This window comes from Armigeres subalbatus, chromosome 3 (genome assembly GCF_024139115.2).
Source record: "Armigeres subalbatus isolate Guangzhou_Male chromosome 3, GZ_Asu_2, whole genome shotgun sequence".
NCBI classification, from domain to species: Eukaryota; Metazoa; Arthropoda; class Insecta; order Diptera; family Culicidae; genus Armigeres; species Armigeres subalbatus.
This window is the reverse complement of record NC_085141.1, coordinates 256,935,586-256,956,608: the sequence shown is the minus strand read 5'-3', so window position 1 is coordinate 256,956,608 and position 21,023 is coordinate 256,935,586. Positions and strand designations below refer to the sequence as shown.

The window sequence follows — 21,023 nt, the reverse complement described above, 5'->3', positions numbered from 1 at the left end:
GAACACGAATGCCGACGGTACGGCGAGAGATTAGGAATAGCGGGCGAAAATGGAAGGCGAAGGACTTCGACAAAGATCTTTTGATCGAAGCACTCCGAGCGGACAGCGGCGCTACAAATCTCGATGCAGACGAGCTGACAGAAACTCTTGCGAGGGCATGCGATGCGACGATGCCAAGGAGACTGGAGCCAAGGAAAAGCCGGCGGCTAAATTACTGGTGGAACGATACTCTTGCTAGCCTTCGTGCTGCGTGTCTCAGAGCCAGAAGACACTTTCAGAGAGCAAGGTCTGAAACAGTCAGAGAGGAGCGTAAGATAATCTTCCGTGAAGCTAGATCGGCCTTCAAACGGGAGATTAAAGTCAGCCAATCCAACTGCTTCAAGGAGTTGTGCCGAGAAGCTGACGCTGATCCTTGAGGCAACGCTTATCGGGTTGTTACAGCGAGAATCAGGGGTCCAGAGACGCCAGTGGAAATGTATCCGGACAAGCTGAAGATCATCGTTGATGGTCTCTTCCCGCAGCATGATTCTACGATGTGGCCACCTACACCGTACGTAGATGAAGACGGAGTAACCATTGCAGGTATGCAAGTCTCCAACGACGAGCTGTCATCAGTGGCGAAAGGTCTGAAGATGAAGAAAGCTCCGGGTCCGGATGGAATTCCAAACGTGGCTCTAAAAACTGCGATACTGGCGTTACCAGATTTGTTTAGGATGGTGCTGCAGAAATGCCTAGCAGATGGTAACTTTCCGGATAGGTGGAAGATCCAGAAACTAGTGCTGCTGCCGAAACCAGGGAAACCGCCGGGGAATCCAGCATCGTATAGGCCCATATGCCTGCTGGATACACTGGGGAAGCTTCTGGAAAGGATTATCCTTAATCGGCTGACGCAGTTCGCTGAGGGCGAGACCGGCTTATCGGAAATGCAGTTCGGATTCCGAAGAGGCAGATCGACGGTGGACGCAATCAGGACGGTCATTGAAGTTTCAGAGAGAGCGGCCAAGAAGAAGAGGCGCGGCAATCGATTCTGCGCTGTAGTAACGATTGACGTCAAAAACGCTTTTAACAGTGCCAGCTGGGAGGCTATCGCCGCAGCGCTGCACGGTATGCGGGTTCCTGACTACTTGTGTAGAATCATTGAAAGTTACTTCCAGAACCGGATCCTGGTTTACGAAACGAATTCGGGCAGAAGTCGATTAGGGTTACCGCAGGTGTTCCGCAAGGCTCCATTCTAGGCCCGACGCTGTGGAACATTATGTATAACGGAGTTCTAAAACTGAAGTTTTAGGCGTGAAGATTTTCGGATTCGCGGATGATGTCGTTCTAACGATAACCGGAGAGTCGGAGACGACCGACGCAGTTGAAAGCTGGATGAATGGAGTCAAACTGCAGCTTGCTCACCACAAAACAGAAGTGATGCTGGTTAGCAACTGCCGCGAGATCCAGCGGATCCAGCTTACCATAGGAGGGCACAACATACCGTCCGTGCGGGCTTTGAGGCATCTAGGAGTGATGATCGACGACCGGTTGAACTTCAACACCCATGTAGACTATTCCTGCGAAAAGGCATCTAAAATGGTCAGTGCGTTTGCAAGGATCATGCCGAACGTGGGTGGTCCTAAAAGCAGCAGTAGACGTCTTCTGGCAGCAGTAGCATCCTCGATACTGAGGTACGGAGCTCCAGCCTGGGGATCTGCGCTCAAGACGAAACGTAACCGCAGAAAGTTGAACAGCGTGTTTCGCCTAATGGCCGTTCGAGTCGCGAGTGCGTACCGAACCATTTCCTCGGAGGCAGTTTGCGTTATCGCAGGGATGATTCCAATCTGCATAACGCTAGCAGAGGATATCGAGTGTTACCAACGGAGAGATACCAGAAATGTGAGGAAGACGGTGAGACTGGACTCTATGGTGAAGTGGCAGCAGGAGTGGGACAATGCGGATAATGGAAGGTGGACCCACCGGCTCATCCCCAATGTGTCGACGTGGGTGTATAGGGAGCATGGAGAGGTGAACTTTTACCTCACACAGTTCCTGTCCAAACACGGTTGTTTCCGCCAATATTTGGACCGGTGTGGCCATGCGTCATTGCCATTCTGCCCGGCGTGTATCAACATAGAGGAGACTCCAGAACACGTAGTATTTGATTGCCCAAGGTTAGTGGAAGTACGTAGAGGAATGCCTGTCATACGGGCGGACAACATCGCAGAGCGAATGTGTGACGAAGAAGACACGTGGAATGCGGTAGGCAGAGTCGTGACGCAAATACTGTCGGAGCTGCAGCGTAGATGGAGAAGGGACCAGTGAATAAGCGTCGGTTCGGAGCGAAATCCAGCACAGTGAGCAGTGTTTGGTTTCGGGTCGTCAGGGGCGCCAGCGAACCGGAAGTCTTCTGCCAACCGGAATCGTTGGACCGACCTCGGCACTTGAATTGCCAACCTGCTGAAGAAAGAAGAAAGAAGAAGGAAGTGCTTCGGGTATGTAGGGCACCGCCAGTGCGGACGTTATCCACCACCGGAACTGTCGGACCACCTCTGCAACCCGAAGACGAAGACGGCGCAATGCGCGAAAGCGTCCCCTGCGATAGCCACCGGTAGTCGGGGCACCATCAGTGCGGAAGTTTCCTTCACCGGAACTGGTGGACCATCCTCGACGCCGGGGGAAGTCAGGAGGATTCGAGTGAGGAAGTTTGCGGTACGACCGCCGAGGGATCGAGACAACGTAGCAGTGGATCTCAGCAAGCCAGTTGGCGAACTAGCCTAAGCTAGGGGCCGGAATTTTAGAAGAAGTGCATGAGCACAGCCCCCCCCCGAAGTAGTCGCAGCATCCAGTGGTCCCGGGGGGATCCCTGTTCGCCTTCGAGCATAGTGTGGATGCTCGAGGTGTCTGTCGCGCAGATTTTTGATGGCCTTTAACCCTTGTAAAAAAAAAAAAAAAAAGATAGATAGATAGATAGATAGATAGATAGATAGATAGATAGATAGATAGATAGATAGATAGATAGGGGCAGCAGGGACTTTGTCCAAGGGCTTGACGACCCCTCCCCATGGCCACTGCGAGTTAGGGGGCCTGTCTAGGACGTGGTGGGGTTTGACAGTGGGCTCTGTTGAACCTCTATAAAAAGCTGCATGTGTTTGCAAGCAGGCCCTATCACAGCGACCGTGCGCCGCTCAAAGCACACAAGCCCAAGAGGAGTGCCAACCGGCACATCAGGATTCATACCAGTAAGATCCTGATTATGGTATACTGGTCACGGCAAACGACATTGGACGATTCTCGGTTTTTGGATAGGATTAGGCGTATATGGGCTGACAGTCGAGCTATTCTGTTTCCTGAGTAAAAAGAGTGACATCTTTTTGAAATGGCAGGCAGGCTAATGGTTCGACTGCCTCCGTCCCGGTAAACAACCTGGCAGGCCTCCGGTAACGCTCAACACCTGTCACCTACACTGGTGGGTAGTAGGTTCAGATGTAACATTCCTGATCTACGTCGATCCGGCTCTGAACACGGTGTTATAAGGCACCGGAGTCAACCCTTGCATGGACCTCACTGTTTACAAAGGCACCCATGGGATCACAAAAGGCGACTATCTACAACAGGTAGAGATAACGGCCCGGAGGGGGGACCCTTTTAACATGGAAACGAATACAAAAATCAACGAAGGAGCAGGTGGAGCGATTGTTTTCGCAAAGAGTGGGAAGCTGCAGCGATCTCCAGTGATGGCGCAGGCAGCAGTAGCAAGTACCAGCAGTTTGGCCAAGACTTTTGAGAACCAGGCAGGCCAACAGGAGCTAGGATCCGAGAATAGGGTGTCCACACCAAAATTGAAAAGTAGTCTACTCAATAGGAACTGAAACTTAGGAGGTCCAACCTGATGGAGGTGCGGAAGCGAGTCAACGAGCTTTATGGCTTCGCGAAGGACAAGCACAATGTACACTTTAAGATAAAATTACTAGTGATTAGCATCAAATCCACCGTTAAAGCTACGAACATAACGCGGTCAAAAGAAGAGCTGAAGCAGCTGGAAAAACGCTAAAAGAGGGAGCGAAACATACAGCAGTAGAGACACAGCAGACACCAATGAGCCTCCGAAAATACTCGTACGAAGAAGCGAAACAGCGACTCGCCAGGAGAGCAGGAAGTCCCGAAGAAGCAGCAGAACGTGCAGGATTGTGCAAGCGTACTAAAGGACAGCGTGAATTGTCAAACCGTGGAAAATCAGCGATAAAAGAGGAAGAAGCAGAAGGTGACTGTGGAAAAGAAGAAGGAACAGAAGAAGAAAGAAAACGTCGATCTCCTCAGGAGAGGGTCAAGGGCGACGCCCTGATCATCGAAGCGAGTGACAGGACGACGTATGCAGCAATCCTAAGGAAAGGGAGAAAACCCGGATCTCAAGGACTTGGGAGAGAAAGTAGTTATGACGAGGCGTACCCAGAAGGGGGAGTTGCTGTGCGAGCTGAAGAAGGATCCAACAATCAAAAGCTCGGCCTTCCGGGAGCTCGTTGCCAATTCCTTGGGCAGTGAAGCAAACGTAAGAGCTCTTACACAGGAGGCAGTAGTGGAGTGCAGAGACCTGGACGAGATTACGTCGGAAGACGAACTGAGGGAGGCTCTTGTCTCACAATGTATGCTGAGTGAGGTGCAGATGACGATCCGGCTGAGGAAAGCGTACGGTGGTACACAAGTAGCAGCGATACGATTACCAGCAGTTGCTGCCAACAAAATGGTGGAGGTGGGCAAGGTGAAAGTCGGATGGTCGGTGTGCCCGTTGAGACTCACTCCGCGGGTCACCAAAGAGATGGAGAGATGCTTCAAATGCATGGCGTTTGGACACCAGGCGCGAAACTGCAAAGGTCCGGATAGATCCGGTCTATGTAGAAAATGTGGCGAAGAAGGACACGTTGCTAGGGACTGTACGAAGCAACCGCGATGCCTGCTCTGCAAACCGGAGGATGGAAACGACCATACGACGGGTGGCTTCAATGCCCTGCATACAAGAAGGCGATGGCGGGCCGGGATTAATGGAGATCATCCAGTTGAATCTCAATCATTGCGACACCGCACAGCAGCTGTTGTGGCAGTCGACAACAGAAGCAATGTGCGACGTGGCAATTATTGCTGAGCTGTACCGGATCCCTTCTGACAACGGCAACTGGGTGGCGGATGCTACGGGGATTGCGGCTATCCAAGTGATGGGCAGATTCCCTATTCAAGAGGTGGTAGACAGCTCTAACGAAGGTTTTGTTGTCGCCAAAATCAACGGGATCTTCGTGTGTAGCTGCTACGCACCCCCACGGTTGACTTTAGAGCAGTATAACCGGATGCTGGATGCACTCACGGAGAAGCTGATCGGCCTTAAACCCGCAATCATCGGAGGCGACTTCAATGCTTGGGCAGTGGATTGGGGGAGCAGGCTGACCAACGCCAGAGGTTACAGTTTGCTGGAGGCGCTTGCAAAGCTGGAAGTCAGACTGTGCAACGAAGGTGCCGTTAGTACATTTCGCAGAGACAGCAGGGAGTCCATCATTGACGTGACGTTTTGCAGCCCGTCGCTGGTGAGAAACATGAACTGGAGAGTTTGTGAGGACTACACTCATAGTGATCACCAAGCTACGAGAGGGATAAGGACTACCGGGCGAAGATGGAAAACGAAGGACTTTGACAAGGAGCTTTTCATCGAAGCACTTCGAGTTGACAGCGGCGCAACAAATCTGGAAGCAGATGAACTGACGGAAACGTTAGCGAGGGCTTGCGATGCGTCGATGCCAAGGAAATTGGAGCCATTGGACAGCCGACGCCCAAATTACTGGTGGAACGAATCTCTTGCCAATCTTCGTGCTGTCTGTCTCAGGGCCAGGAGACGTTTTCAGAGGGCAAGGTCTGAAACGGTAAGAGAAGAACGTAAGATAGTTTTCCGGGAAGCTAGAGCGGCTTTCAAACGGGAGATCAAAGTCAGCAAGTCCAACTGCTTCAAGCAGTTGTGCCAAGAAGCTGACGCTGATCCTTGGGGCAATGCTTATCGGGTGGCAATAACGAAAATCAAGGGTCCAGCGACGCCAGCGGAGATGTGTCCGGACAAGCTGAAGATCATCGTGGACGATCTTTTCCCGCAGCATGATTCTACGATGCGGCCGCCTGCACCGTACGAAGATGAAGACCGAGTCAGATTGGTTCAGGATGGTGCTGTAGAAATGCCTAGCAGATGGCTACTTTCCGAATAAGTGGAAGATTCAGAAACTGGTGTTACTGCCGAAACCAGGAAAACCGTTGAGGAGTCCAGCTTCTTATAGGCCCATATGCCTGCTGGATACACTGGGGAAGCTTCTGGAAAGGATTATCCTGAATAGGCTGACGCAGTTCACGGAGGGCGAGATCGGCTTGTCGGAGAAGCAGTTTGGATTCCGAAAAGGCAGATCGACGGTGGATGCAATTAAGGCGGTCGTTGAAGTTGCAGAGAAAGCATCCAAGAAAAAGAGGTGCGGCAATCGGTTCTGCCCCGTAGTAACGATTGACGTCAAAAACGCATTTAACAATGCCAGCTGGGAGGCCATCACCGTAGCGCTGCACGGAGCTACTTCGAAAACCGGATTCTGGTCTACGATACGAATTCGGGGCAGAAGTCGATTAAGGTTACGGCAGGTGTTCCGCAAGGCTCCATACTTGGAGTGATGATCGACGACCGTTTAAATTTCAACACCCATGTCGACTATTCCTGCGAGTCGCTAAGATGGCTAAGATGGTCAGTGCGCTTGCTAGGATCATGCCAAACGTAGGCGGACCGAGAGGCAGCTGTAGACGTCTTCTGGCGACCGTATCATCCTCAATACTTAGGTACGGCGTTCCAGCCTGGGGAGCTGCGCTCAAGACGAAACGTAATCACCAGTAGTTGAATAGCGTGTTTCGTCTAATGGCCATTCGAGTGGCGAGTGCGTACCGAACCATTTCGTCAGAGGCAGTTTGCGTTATCGCAGGGATGATTCCAATCTGCATAACCTTAGCAGAGGATATCGAGTGCTACCAACGGAGAGGTACCAGAAATGCGAGGGAGACGGTGAGACTGGACTCTATGGTGAAGTGGCAGCAGGAGTGGGACAATGCAGACAGTGGAAGGTGGACCCACCGGCTCATCCCCAATGTGTCGACGTGGGTGAACAGGGAGCAGTTTCTATCCGGACACGGTTGTTTCCGCCAATATCTGCACCGATGTGGCCAATGGCCATGCGTCATCGCCATTCTGCCCGGCGTGTATCAACGTAGAGGAGACTCCAGAGCACGTGTTATTCGATTGTCCGAGGTTTGCGGAAGCACGTAGAGGAATGCCTGCCCTAAGCGTGGACAACATCGCAGAGCGAATGTGTCACGATGAAGATACGTGGAATGCGGTAAGCAGAGTCGTGAGGCAAATAGTGTCAGAGCTGCAGCGTAGATGGAGAAGGGACCAGCAAGTAAGCGTTGGTTTGGAGGAAAATCCAGCATAGTGAGCAGTGTTTGGCCGGTGAACCGGAAGTCTTCTGCCAACCGGAATCGTCGGACCGACTTCGGTACTCGATCATCCAACCTGCTGAAGAAAGAAGAAAGAAGAGGAAGTGCTTCGGGTATGTAGGGCACCGCCAGTGCGGACATCATCCACCACCGGAACTGTCGGACCACCTCTGCTACCCGAAGACGAAGTCGGCGCAATGCGCGAAAGCGTCCCCTGCGATAGCCGCCGGTAGTCGGGGCACCATCAGTGCGGAAGTTTCCTTCACCGGAACTGGTGGACCACCTTCGACGCCGGGAGAAGTCAGGAGGATTCGAGTGAGGAAGTTTGTGGCACAACCGCCGAGGGATCGAGACAACGTAGCAGTGGATCTCAGCAAGCCAGTCGGCGAACTAGCCTACACGGAAACGCGAAACAGCTCACTTTATGGTTCCTTTCACTCAAATCCGCCCTTGCGTAGAAGAAGCCAAAAATAAGTATAATGCGAAAAAATCCGGTGAGTACTTTGCCTTTATTCCCGTGTTGAATTTTCACCCACTATGAAGTTTCACCAACTCAAATTTATGTTATTTTCACTCACCCGAGACTATGGTGAAAACAACCCAAATTTGGCGTCTTCCACGGAACAACACACGTTATGTCGATGCAGCTCTCTTTGTATAATAACATTCATGAGAGGGAGTGAGAAAACTACTTACTTTTGAGTTAAAATTTTGAACTTCGTACTCAAAGTTGAGTTCTTCAAACTTTTTTTTTAGGTTCTTTATTTTTTCTGTGTAAGCTAAAGGCCGGAATTTTAGAAGAAGTGCATGAGCACAGCCAACCGTACCAAACTGACTATCTACAGTACGCTTATTAGACCGGTAGTCCTCTACGGGCACGATACCTGGACGATGCTCGTGGAGGACCAACGCGCACTGGGAGTTTTCGAAAGTACCATGCTGCGTACCATCTATGGTGGGGTGCAGATGGCGGACGGTACGTGGAGGAGGCGAATGAACCACGAGTTGCATCAGCTGTTGGGAGAACCATCCATCGATCACACCGCGAAAATCGGAAGACTGCGGTGGGCCGGGCACGTAGCCAGAATATCGGACAGTAATCCAGCGAAAATGGTTCTCGACAACGATCCGACGGGAACAAGAAGGCGAGGTGCACAGCGGACAGGTGGAGGACGATTTGCGGACCCACCAACACTTTTATGTATTGCACTGGTCACTTCGATCTTAGTCTGGTAATAAATAAAAAAAGTAATATGGCCAAAAATGTCGACCCGTTCGTCCAAACGATATTTCGGCACTTTTTCCCAAAAGACCATTTCGACCAAATGACCTATTCGACAAAACGACCTTTTCGACCAAAATATAATAAGCCTTTTTCAGCTTCCAATGTTTGTTGGGCGTTTGGTCTAAAGTCATTCGGCTGAAGATATTTAGCTGAAAGTCAGTGGTTGAACGAAAATGTCATTTGGCTGGACAAACCATTAGCTCGAATCCCATCTGGATGAAAATTTCAGAAATGGACATACGGCCTAAAAAATTGTTGGTCCGAACAGGCAGCTTGGTCGAAAAAGTCGTTTGGCCGTAATGGTTTGGCAGAAAGAGATATTTGACCGAAAACGACATTCGGTTGAACGGGTCTACATTAACCTTCCTAGTGCATTGGGGTCTATTTTGGCCCAGAGATGATTTAAAAACGTTGTAGCTTTGTAATCAAATGAGATAGGACGTTGAAATTTTCTGACTTTTCCTAACTTTTGGAAATGAAAATTTTGGGGTGATAACCAGCTTTCAGCGACCTCTAGGAACGCCACAACAAAAAAAGTGACACATTGTGCATTAGCGGGCCAAAAATGACCCAGATTGAATTCGCTCCCAAAAGTTCATTTTCGAACCGATTCTCAATCTTTTGGAACCAAATTGAAGGTATGGAATCCGCGGATGTCGTTACGAACAGATTCTTGCAATTTGGCCATTCTGGTTCCCAGGAATCGATTTTGAAGGAACATAGATTTTTAGGCCAATTTTTGGCGTGATTTCTTGCCTTTCGAAGGGTGATTTTGGAAATGCTCATAAATTTGCGTAGCAATAATCCCAATAGAATGTAGCCATTGTCCATTTCCATGGATCGATACAATTCCTGATTATTTCACGGTCCGGTGTCCCTCCGGGAAGACCCGGAACATCCGTAGAAGTGGTCAATTCATTGAACTCATCCTAGAAGTGCGCGTTTTTTTCACAAAGCTTTTCATTATCGTACTTTGAATAACAAATGATTGTGGTGACCTATTTTGGTGGACCTGGGTGGCCACCGGAGGTCCTCCGGAAGATCCGGAACGTCCGTAAAAATGGTCATTTCATGAAACTTATCATAGAAGAGCGCGGTTTTTTCCAAAGCTACGAGTAACAGATGATTGTGGTGACCCATTTAGATGCATCTGGGTGGTCGCCGAAGGTCCTCCAGAAGATCAGGAACGTCCGTAAAAATGGTCAATTTATGAAACTTATCGTAGAAGAGCGCGGTTTTTTCCAAAGATTTTATTATCGAACTAAGAGTAACAAATGATTATGGTGACCCATTGTGATGGACCTGAGTGGCCACCGGAGTTCCTCCAGAAGATCCGGAACATCCGTAAAAATGGTCAATTCATGGAACTTATCCTAGCAAATACGCGTTTTTTTCACAAAGCTTTTCATTATCGTACTTTGAATAACAAATGATTGTGGTGACCCATTTTGATGGACCTGTGTGGTCACCGAAGGTCCTCCAGAAGATCCGGAACGTCCGTAAAAGTGGTCAATTTATGAAACACATCATAGAAGAGTGCGTTTTTTTCCAAAGCTTTTCCTTATAGTACCTTAAGTAACATATGATTGTGGGGACCTATTTTGGTGGACCTGGGTGGCCACCGGAGGTCCTCCAGAAGATCCGGAACGTTCGTAAAAATGGTCAATTTATGAAACTTATCATAGAAGAGCGCGGTTTTTTTTCTAAGCTTTTTATTGTCGAACTACGAGTAACAAATGATTATGGTGACCCATTGTGATGGACCTGAGTGGCCACCGGAGTTCCTCCAGAAGATCCGGAACATCCGTAAAAGTGGTCAATTCATAAAACTCACCATAGAATAGCTGAATCACCGAACGCTGAGTAATACATGATTATGATGACCCTTTTTGAAGGCCCTGGGTGACTCATCATGGAAGAGTGCAATTTTTACAAAGCTACTCTGAGTAACAAAAGAACGTGGTGACACATTTAAATGTACTTGAGTGGCCACCAGAGGTCCTTTCTAAGATCCGGAACATCCGTAGAAATGTTCATTCCTTGCAACTCACCGTAGAAGGCTTTTCCAAAGCTTTTCATTAACATTCTCTGAGTTATAGAAAATTATCGTTACCAATTCATATGGACCTGAGCGGCCACTCCTTTATAAATAATGCCCATAATATTCCTAAAAGCTGCAAACTAACGAATCTCGAATCATAGGAGCATGGTTTTACAAAAAATCTATTATCGCAATCTGAGTAAGACATTTTTGTCGTGACCCTCAGTTATGGACTTGAATGGCCAGTGATCTATATACATGACTTAAGTGATCGCTGGATGTCCTCCTAAAGTTCCTACGGATTGGTCAACACTTGATACTTATCCTACTAGAACACGATCTTTTGAAAGTGTTTGTTATTCTACTTATTGATCATCTCATGAAGGTTGTTGTGATGCTTTCTGCGGGGGCCCCCTTTCCCGTGCGGTGAGATTCGCGACTACAAAGCAAGATCATGCTGAGGGTCGACTTCCCTGGGCATAAAAGTTTCATCATGTTAGCCTAATAATACAGTATCGACCCGGTTTTGTCACTTCGCGATTTTGTCTACCCTCGATTTTCTCTCGTTTTCGACACGATTTTATCACATTTTCAACCTGATATTGTCACCCTAAAAATTTATGAAAATTTCAGGTGCTCTTTTTATCATAGTTGAACCTTTTTGCTGCCATTATAGACTCCCTGGTAATAAAAATTAAAAATAATAAAATTAGTTTTTTATGATCCATCATCTTGCAAGAGATTTTTGACCAAAAATAGTCAAAGATTCAACCAAAGTAAATTTTTATTTTAAGTCAAACTTTCATGAGTCGATGATTTATGACTGAATATCGACTCATGGAAGCAGGATACGAAAATAGGAAAACTATGACAAGTTTCATGAATTGACCGATTTTACGGATGATCTGAATGTACTTGAAGACATACAGTGGGAAATCGATGCGAATTGGTTACGATCATTTGTTTCTAAAATTAGGAAAATAAAAAGGTTTAGAAGAATCGTGTGCTTCATCATCTCTTATATTGCGTGTTTTTCTAAGGTGGGTTTTATGAATTGATCACTTTTACGTGTGATATGGATCTTCCGGAGGGCCTTTGGTTGCTACTCACATTCGTGAGAAAAGTTTACGGCAATAATTTCATGTTCAGAGTACGACAAGGAAATTTAAAAAAATAGGCTCTTCTAGTATGTATTACATCAATTAACCACTTAAACCGATGTTCCGTATCTTCCGTAAGACCTCCGATAGTCACTTTGGTAAATAAGAACGGGTCACGACATTCCTTCGTGTCTTGCTCAGAGTTCGATAATCACAGCTCAACAAGCTTTTGTCCCTAACACCAAATAATGTGTCCCTAGTAGATTTTGGCTCGCTGAATCCGAATCTGACTTAAGATTTGCTCTAACACGTCGAGATTTTGAGAAATACCTCAATAAATGTCGTAAAATCAATTATTTTGAGCATTTTGGAACAGCAATCGTTAACCCTATAAAAAGAATTACTAGTCAATCAAGGTCCAAAATGGTTCATAAACATCTAATCTTTCGAAATGTAGTGCATTTTGAGCAAGTTAATCATAATAAGTGTGATTTATTTACAGTTTCAGTGAAGTGAAAGTTATTTAAAAATATGTTTTATGCAAGAAGACTTGTATACAAGCCTGGTTATTTCCTGTGAACGGTTTTGAGAGAAAAGTAACAAGAATTTAATATAATAGTTTGTCCAAGCAAAAAAAATAATAGTTTTCATTTTCATTGAAGTTCTATTGAATGTAAATATGATATTGTATTTCCTCTGGTGCGATAAATTCAATAATTGCTCAAGTGATATGGTGTATTTAATGTCAATTGAAGCTCCTTTACTATGTTCATTCGAATAAAGCAATTACGGGAACTGTACGCAGTTCTATATATTTTGATTATTCCTGCTATTTATGATCATTCCAATATTCCTATGATAGACATTTGGGCGGAAAACTATCAATTAGCAAAATCAATCAACGAATCGATAAGTTGCATTCGATCGTTCTTGTGTATGATTGCATACAAGCTGAAGCGACGTTGACGGCTACGCAACAGAAACCTGAAAACGTCAACAACCTACTCGTGCGTGGGGGACTTTTTATTTGATTAGCATTGAAAATGCTGCGTGGATGTTGCAATAATCCCAATGCAATTTCTTTTATCTATGGCCAGCTTATAACAGTGAAACGGGAAAAAGTTCACTAGTTTTATCAAGCTTTGTTATGTGCTAAGACGAAAAGTTATGCGCCAGAAAAAAAACTTGGGCCCGCTCTACTTGTGTGCTGTTTAACATGTTACAGTTACCCGAGCTTATGGTTGGATGATCAATTCTGCACTCTAATATTTCCAAAACTTACCAAAATAACGGCATGAATGAGAAAATTTACGATGAAGTTACAAAATGTTTAGGTTTCAACTTATTTTCCGAGTGCTGGAATGTATTTTATTAGTCATTGTTGGATGCTCTGGTAGGGATGTAATAGAGGATTTGAATTTGTTCAAATTGCAATCCGATCTGTTTCCTTGTTGATTAAAAGTAAGGAACTTTCTGGATCATCATGTTCGCACTATACTCTAGCACAACACAATTGCAACATGATAACAGATTACGTGTGGTTATTGGAAGTTGATCGATCAAAAAAAAACAACCGGAAATCGAGCAGAATAACATTTTAGGAGGAGAAGTAATGTTGAGCATAAAATGAAAAAAAAGGATATTTTATCAAAAGTCGAATGAAACATATATTTACAAACTGACTAGTATCTCTATACTTCATTCAACATTTTCATATCTCAGTTCCTCTGGCCGTATGTTGTTGAATTGTTGGTGGCTTCGAACTGATGGTGATGGCGTTTTCATGCAAGTTTTTGAAACGACTTGTATGGAATATTTTTAAATTAAATTCACTTAACTTAAATTCAAGGAAAACCGAATAGAAAACAATTGTAACTTGCAAATCTGATGAAAATTCATTAGATCAGATGTGCTTATACCGTTTCGGGTATTGATTGACCTAAAATTATGTTTATATACTACAAGAAAGTCCTTCGAAAAATGCCAATTTCTTCAAATTAACGGTATTAATCTAGCTATATCTCAAAATTTGGACGTGTTAGAGCATATCTGAGGACAGATTCGGATTCAGCGAGCCAAAATCTACTGAAGACACATCAATTGGTTCTGAGGACCCGCAAAAGGTTAAATTTTGTTCCCCTGTGTAATAGAAAGGTTTTTTACATACTCTTTTCTGGGATGATTTTTTTTAAATTGATAGCTTTTGTGGATGCTCCGAATCTTCTGGAAGACCCCGCTGACTGTTCAAAAATTGACCACTTTATGGGATATTTTATTATTCAGAGTACGACAATGAAGAGCTAGGAAGGAACTGTGCTCTTTTATGATGAGTTTCATGAATTGACCTCTTTTACGGACCTCTTTTACGGATATACTGGAGGACCTCTGGTGGCCGCTCAGGTCTATCACACGGGGTCACCAAAACCATTTGTGTGATTTATTCCCACTCTATACAATCCGCGCAGCCCTTTGGTGGGGGCAAATAGTGCGATCCTCTCGTTTAATAAACAACGTGCACTCGCTTGACTGTGGATATACAACAGTAAAGCACATGTGGAGATTGGACAAATCAAGCATCCGAAAGATATTCAATTTGCAAAAAAGAGCTAACCGCGGTGGAGGTTGGTACTCGGATTCTGATGGTTTTTACGCAAACGTGACCTTTAAGTGGTCTTGTTGTGTAGGGGTTATCACGCCCATCTAGAGAGTATGAGGTTGAGGGTTCGAGTCCCTCCAAGACACGTGGATTCTTTTTCGTACGACCGAGCTGCCGAATAATATGCAATTGATCATAATCATTTGTTACTCAGCGTTTGCAAATGAAAAGATTCGAAAAAAACGCACTCTTCTATGATAAGTTTGATGAATTGACCACTTTTACAGACGTTCCTGATCTTCTGAGGAGCTTCGGTAGCCACTCAGATCCATCAAAATGAGTCACCACAATAATTTGTTATTCAACTTTCGATAATGAAAAGCTTTGTAAAAAACCGCGCTCTTATATGATAAGTTTCGTAATTGACAATTTTTACGGACGTTCCGGATCATCTGAAGAAACTCCGGTGGCCGTTCAGGTCCATCAAAATGGCCAGCGTTTGACAATGAAAAAAACGCAATTTTCTAGCATGAGTTTCATGAATTAACCACTTCTACGGACGTTCCGGATCTTCTGGAGCACCTCCGGTGGCCACCCAGTTCCACCAAAATAGGTCACCACAATCACAGCTTTGAAAAAAAAACCCTTCTATGATATGTTTCATAAATTGACCACTTTTGCGGACGTTCCGGATCTTCTGAAGGACCTTCGGTGGTCCTTCAGAATGGGTCACCACAATCATTTGTTACTCAAAGTACAATAATGAAAAGCTTTGGAAAAAACCGCGCTCTTCTATGACATGTTTCATGAAATGACCATTTTTACGAATGTTCCGGATCTTCCGGAGGATCTCCGGTGGCCACCCAGTTCCACCAAAATGGGTAACCACAATCATTTATTACTCAAAGTACTATAAAGAAAAGCTTTGGAAAAAACCGTGCTCTTCTATGATGTGTTTGATAATTGACTTTTACGGACGTTCCGGATCTACTGGAAGACCTCCGGTGGCCACTTAGATCCATCAAATTAGGTCACCACAATCATTTGTTACTTAAAGATCGATAATGAAAAGCTTTAGAAAAAACCGCGCTCTTTTATGATAAGTTTCATGAATTGACCATTTTTACGGACGTTCCGGATCTTCCTGAGGACCTCCGGTGGCCACCCAGTTCCTCCAAAATGGGTCACCACAATCATTTGTTACTCAAATTACGATAATCAAAAGCTTTGTGAAAACTGCACTCTTCTAGGATGAGTTCAATGAATTGATCACTTCTACGGATGTTCCGGGTCTTCCGGAGGGACACTGGACCGTGAAATAATCAGGAATTGTGTTGATCCATGGAAATGGACAATGGCTACATTCTATTGGGATTATTGCTACGCAAATTAATGAGCATTTCCAAAATCACCCTTCGAAAGGCAAGAAATCACGCCAAAAATTGGCCTAAGAATCTATGTTCCTTCAACATCGATTCTTGGGAACCAGAATGGCCAAAGTGCAAAAATCTGTCCGTAATGACATCCGTGGAATCCATACCTTCAATTCCAAAACATTGAGAATCGGTTTAAAAATGAACTTTTGGGAGCGAATTCAATTTGGGGTCATTTTTGACCCGCTAATGCACAATGTGTAACTTTTTTTTAATGCACTAGGAAGGTTAAAACACTTTCGGCTGGAAGACTCGTTTGGTAATTTTTTTGCCGAGCGAGTAGCAATTTCTACCAAACGACTATTTGGGCAAAATGACTTGTTCAGCAATACGATACTTTTAGCTAAACGGGATTTTAAACCAAACAAATTATTACGCCTAAACTGGCTGAAACCTATCTTGCCAAAAATGACAGCGGGAATTATTTCGCTTAGAAGAAGTCTGATGGGAGCAAAATTATAAAGTAACACATAATAAGGATGGGGGCAAAGAATAAGCATACCATCCAATGTTGAGTGGTTGAAAATCATTGTTCAACCCTCCAACTCGTGACAGACCACGTGCACCAAATCGTATATCGTATTCGACAAAGATGCAGCACTATACTAAGTAATTTGCAGTTGAGGATTATCTGCATTTGACAAGTCTTATGAAACGCAGCGCTTAAAATTGGTGCATGTGTCGTGCCAATATCATACGAAGATCAATTTATTTTCCCTACATTTGCAATTTAGTGAAATTGAAATTAATGGCCATCCGCTTCTGAAGCCGACTGAGAGAACCCCAAACGCTACTGTCTCTGCGGTAATTATGTTATTTGCATATATTCGCCATTCGTTTTTATTTGCCCGGAACAATTATGTCAGCTCGACTACCCGACTAACGCGCCATCTACATTTAATGTGATTATTTCCCATCGGACTGAAAAATAAGTGTTCGTGCGGTGGTAGCTGGCAGTACATGGACATTGCGACATTGGACAACAGTGCAGTGCCAAACAGTGTCCCTAGGCGAGATGAAAAAAAAAACAAACAAAAATTGGAGGGAAAAAAGTGATTCGGTTGGAAAAAAGCTCGTTTCATCTTCGTTTGACCGGCAAATCGGATCCTGCCCGTTCTGCTGGAGCGATGTGGTTCGCTTTCCATGCGCCAGCGGGAAATAGTCGTCCGTAATGGGTAATTTGTTTTTTTTTGAAAGCAGTATCCTGAAGCATCCAGCCATGTTTCGGGTGAATCGTTTAATCAAAAACAATTAGTACCGAAGTATTTTCAGCTTCTTTCTAAGTAGGTACGGCAATTAAACGAAGCATTCACTCCCGATTACGGAGTAGAAGGAAACATCTTCCTATAGTTATAGTGATATCGTATAGCAAAAAATAGAATGTTTTGAAATTGTTATGTTTTGAAATTGTTAAAGTATTTTAATAAAACTTTGATTCATCATTAATGGCAATACTGTCTTTCTTGTACAGTATAAAACAGCACCAGCCTTCGTTGTTATCGCGCGCTTGCAGGCATAGTCGACATGACTACTGTAATGTAGCTTAGCTTACCATCAAGCACCACCCCCATGTTTCAAGAGATCTCTTGGAAGGGATCTCGCAGACGTTAACTCTTGCATCGATCTCCTGTTGTTTACGACTATTTTCTCCGTTTTGCAGTTTCTTGCTGCGTGGCCATTCCTGTAACCATTTTTGTAATTCAAACTTGCTTTTGTCATTTTTAAGGACAGGAGACATTCGAAAACTCTCCTCATTTTACTGGTTTTACATCCTTTACGTAGAATATTTTCCCATCACAGCATAGCATTCGTTAAGCCCTTCCATTGTTATTTAGTGCGAGGCTGCGGAGTCCATTTTTCCAGCCTATGCTCTTGAGTAGAAATACCTTCAAAATCTGAATCATTGAAGCTTTAAAAAGAATTTCTGGAAATAAAATCAAATTCCTTCTGGTATCTTGAGATTGTGCAGAAAGTAGTATTCTATTAAACATCAGGATAGATCTAATCCCTCACAGTAAATCAATTGAGACATGGGGTTACTTTTCTATACCCTATACCCTGGTCACTTTTCAATCAACGTGATTTGAATAACACATCGGCAATTGAAAACCGTCTTGTTTTTTGTCTTGACTTTGAAAGACTTGAAAGACTTGATCAAATCCTTGATCTATGGATGCGGAACGAAATTGCGAAAATTACATAATGATAAGTAAGTAGCTTCTGATTTAACACTGACTGGCCTCCTGTTTTCAATTATCGTTACTTTGTGTGTAATCAAGTCGCAGTACATATATCAATATCGGTTTCAGCTAACAGTAAACGCAATCTAAAATACGATTCCGAGTATATCACAAACTCAATCGAAAATTCAACAATCGCACAGTCATTTGCAGCCTTCTAACCAAAACCACTAACCTGCAATAAATGTCGCTTCATTTGGCAGTCACGCGTTAGGACACCCGCAACAGCGAAGCAGCACAACTAGCCCGAAACTGCAAAGGACATGCCATGCCTACACACTCTGTCCGGATTTCGGAGAAAAGTTCCAGAACGCATAGAAACAATTTTGCGGCAATCCCAACTCAATTTGGTCTAGGTTAGGTCTGCGGTTTTTCAAGTCAGCAGTCGGTTTTTGGCCATCCCCGGTATTAAAGTTGGCCCTTCGTTGCTCGCCGTGTCGCCGGTGCATGACATTGGTCCCATATACCAGCGCTCCAGTTCTACGACACTTTGCGGGTTGGTTCTGATGGGAGGTGGTGAAGGGAAGAAGAAATTTTATGTGCTTGCGGTTTGAGATCTACAACACAATCGTTCACGGGTTTGAAATGGAGAGTTTCAGAACGTCAGATTCAGTACACTGGCTAAGCTGCGGTAAGTTTTGCTGCGGATGCCGTTTTTCAAATAATCATTTCATGCGGGCAGCGGCACAAACTTACCAAAAGCAGGCAAGATTTTAGATGTCGGAGGATAAATGGGAACTGGTTGTTTTGAAAACCCAAAGCTATATATGAAGGGCAATAATATTATCAGGCTACAACAAAAAGATTGGAAAAATTTCGTAGTAACCGTTGTGATCGGCTGTGGTTTTGACAACTTAAAATTTTGTAAACTATTTTTTTTGCTTGGTATTAATTAAGTTTAAGTTTAAATATTGGACAAATCAAGCATCCGAAAGATATTCAATTTGCAAAAAAGAGCTAACCGCGGTGGAGGTTGGTACTCGGATTCTGATGGCTTTTCCGCAAACGTGATCTTTAAGTGGTCTTGTTGTGTAGGGGTTATCACGCCTATCTAGAGAGTAGGAGTCCCTCCAAGACACGTGGATTCTTTTTCGAAAATTTCATATCAATTTGTCCATTTCGAAACATGTGCTGTGCATATGCACAGCCAAGATATTTAACAGAAAAATGATTTTCGTACGGCCGAGTTGCCGAATAATATGCAATTAATTTTAAGTTTAAAGATTGAAAAAAGTGAATCATATTAATAACATTTCAAGAAAAAATAGCGTTCGAAGGAATGATTTGAGTGGGACGGCTCCGGTGCAAATTTGACTGACTATTGTTTGAGTGCGGTTGACGCCTTGGATCGTTTGCCAAATAGAAGATCTCGGGCCGCATGAACTCGTCCTCATTCTGCTCCTGCTAGTCTGTGATAACGGTGATAATCTGGTGAAGCCGCATTTAGAAAGATTCATCCCAGGATTTCTCCTTCCTCGATGATGTTTCATCTGTTTGATTCACTCGCAAAAGGATTGAAGCCGTGGAGCACTATTCTATAAGCTTAAAGTGACGGTGACGATACTAACTAATGGACCGAACGAGACTCCACTGAAGCAACCATGCGTTCATCATTTAATGCAATTGAGTAATTTTGCACCGGGCGTTTTGGCCCAGACCAATTTTTGAAACATATTTTGAATATTTTAAATCCGTTAGAGAGTCACAGAAGCCTTGTGGTTTTGTTACGAACCGTAACGCATGAACTGACCCTCATTCTTCCCCACAGCGTTACGTCATTTATGAACGACTTTTCATAGTAAGTTTTCGAGATGACATGACATCATGACATCACATGGAAATCACCTAATCTGGAAACGGAAAACCAAATCGACCACGTTCTAATCAACGCCAAATTCTTCTCCGACATGACGAACGTCCGCACTTATACCGCAGTGCGAATATTGAATCCGACAACTACTTCGTTGCAGTATGTCTGCGCTCAAAACTCTCGACGGTGTACATTGGGCGGCTGCAAGACGGTAGACTAGCCCAAGATTACGCGCAGCAGCTGGAAGTGGTACTTCCAACGGAAGAGCAACTAGGCGCAGTGTCTCTTGAAGATGACTGGAGAGATATTCGATCCGCCAACACGCTGCACGGTGCACGGTGCGGATAAGAGAAACGACTGGTACGACGGCGAGTGTGAGCAGTTAGTTGAGGAGAAGAATGCAGAATGAGATTGCAGCAACACCGCACGAGGGCGAACGAAGCACAATACAAACGGGCGCGGAACAGACAAAACTCAGTTTTTCAGAGGATAAAGGGGAACCTGCTTACAAACGACCGTGAGGTGATCCAAAGGCGGCGGCAGCACTACGAAGAGCACCTGATTGGCGATGTGGCAGCCAACGGTGGTGGTATGGTAATGAACCTAGGAGCACGCGCGCAGGACATGCGACTTCCGGCTCCGAATCTCCAGGAAATCCTGGAGGAGATCGGCCGGCTGAAAAACAACAAAGCCCCTGGAGCTGACCAACTACCAGGAGAGCTGTTTAAACACGGTGGTGAGGCACTGGCTAGAGCACTGAACTGGGTGATTACCAAGGTTTGGGAGTATGAGGTTCTGCCGCAGGAGTCGATGGAAGGTGTCGTGAAAGAGAAAGAGCGATAAGCTGGTTTGTAGCGACTACCGCGCAATCACATTGCTGAACGCCGCCTACAAGGTACTCTCCCAAATTTTATGCCGCCGACTAACGACAATTGCAAGAGCGTTCGTGGTGCAGTACCAGATGGGATTTTTGGGTGAACGCTCTACCACAGATCAGGTGTTCGCCGTACATCAGGTATTGCTGAAGTGCTGCGAATAC

The 21,023-nt window shown here is 44.9% G+C and overlaps 1 protein-coding gene across 1 annotated transcript in view; it reads left to right on the top strand.

Moving 5' to 3' along the window:
- The window catches only part of LOC134222424 (uncharacterized), a 96,549-nt gene that overhangs the window by 49,765 nt on the left and 25,761 nt on the right, over positions 1 to 21,023 (top strand). The window contains 1 exon segment of the mRNA XM_062701573.1: positions 522 to 582. Within this exon segment, the coding sequence (XP_062557557.1) occupies positions 522 to 582 (61 nt within the window).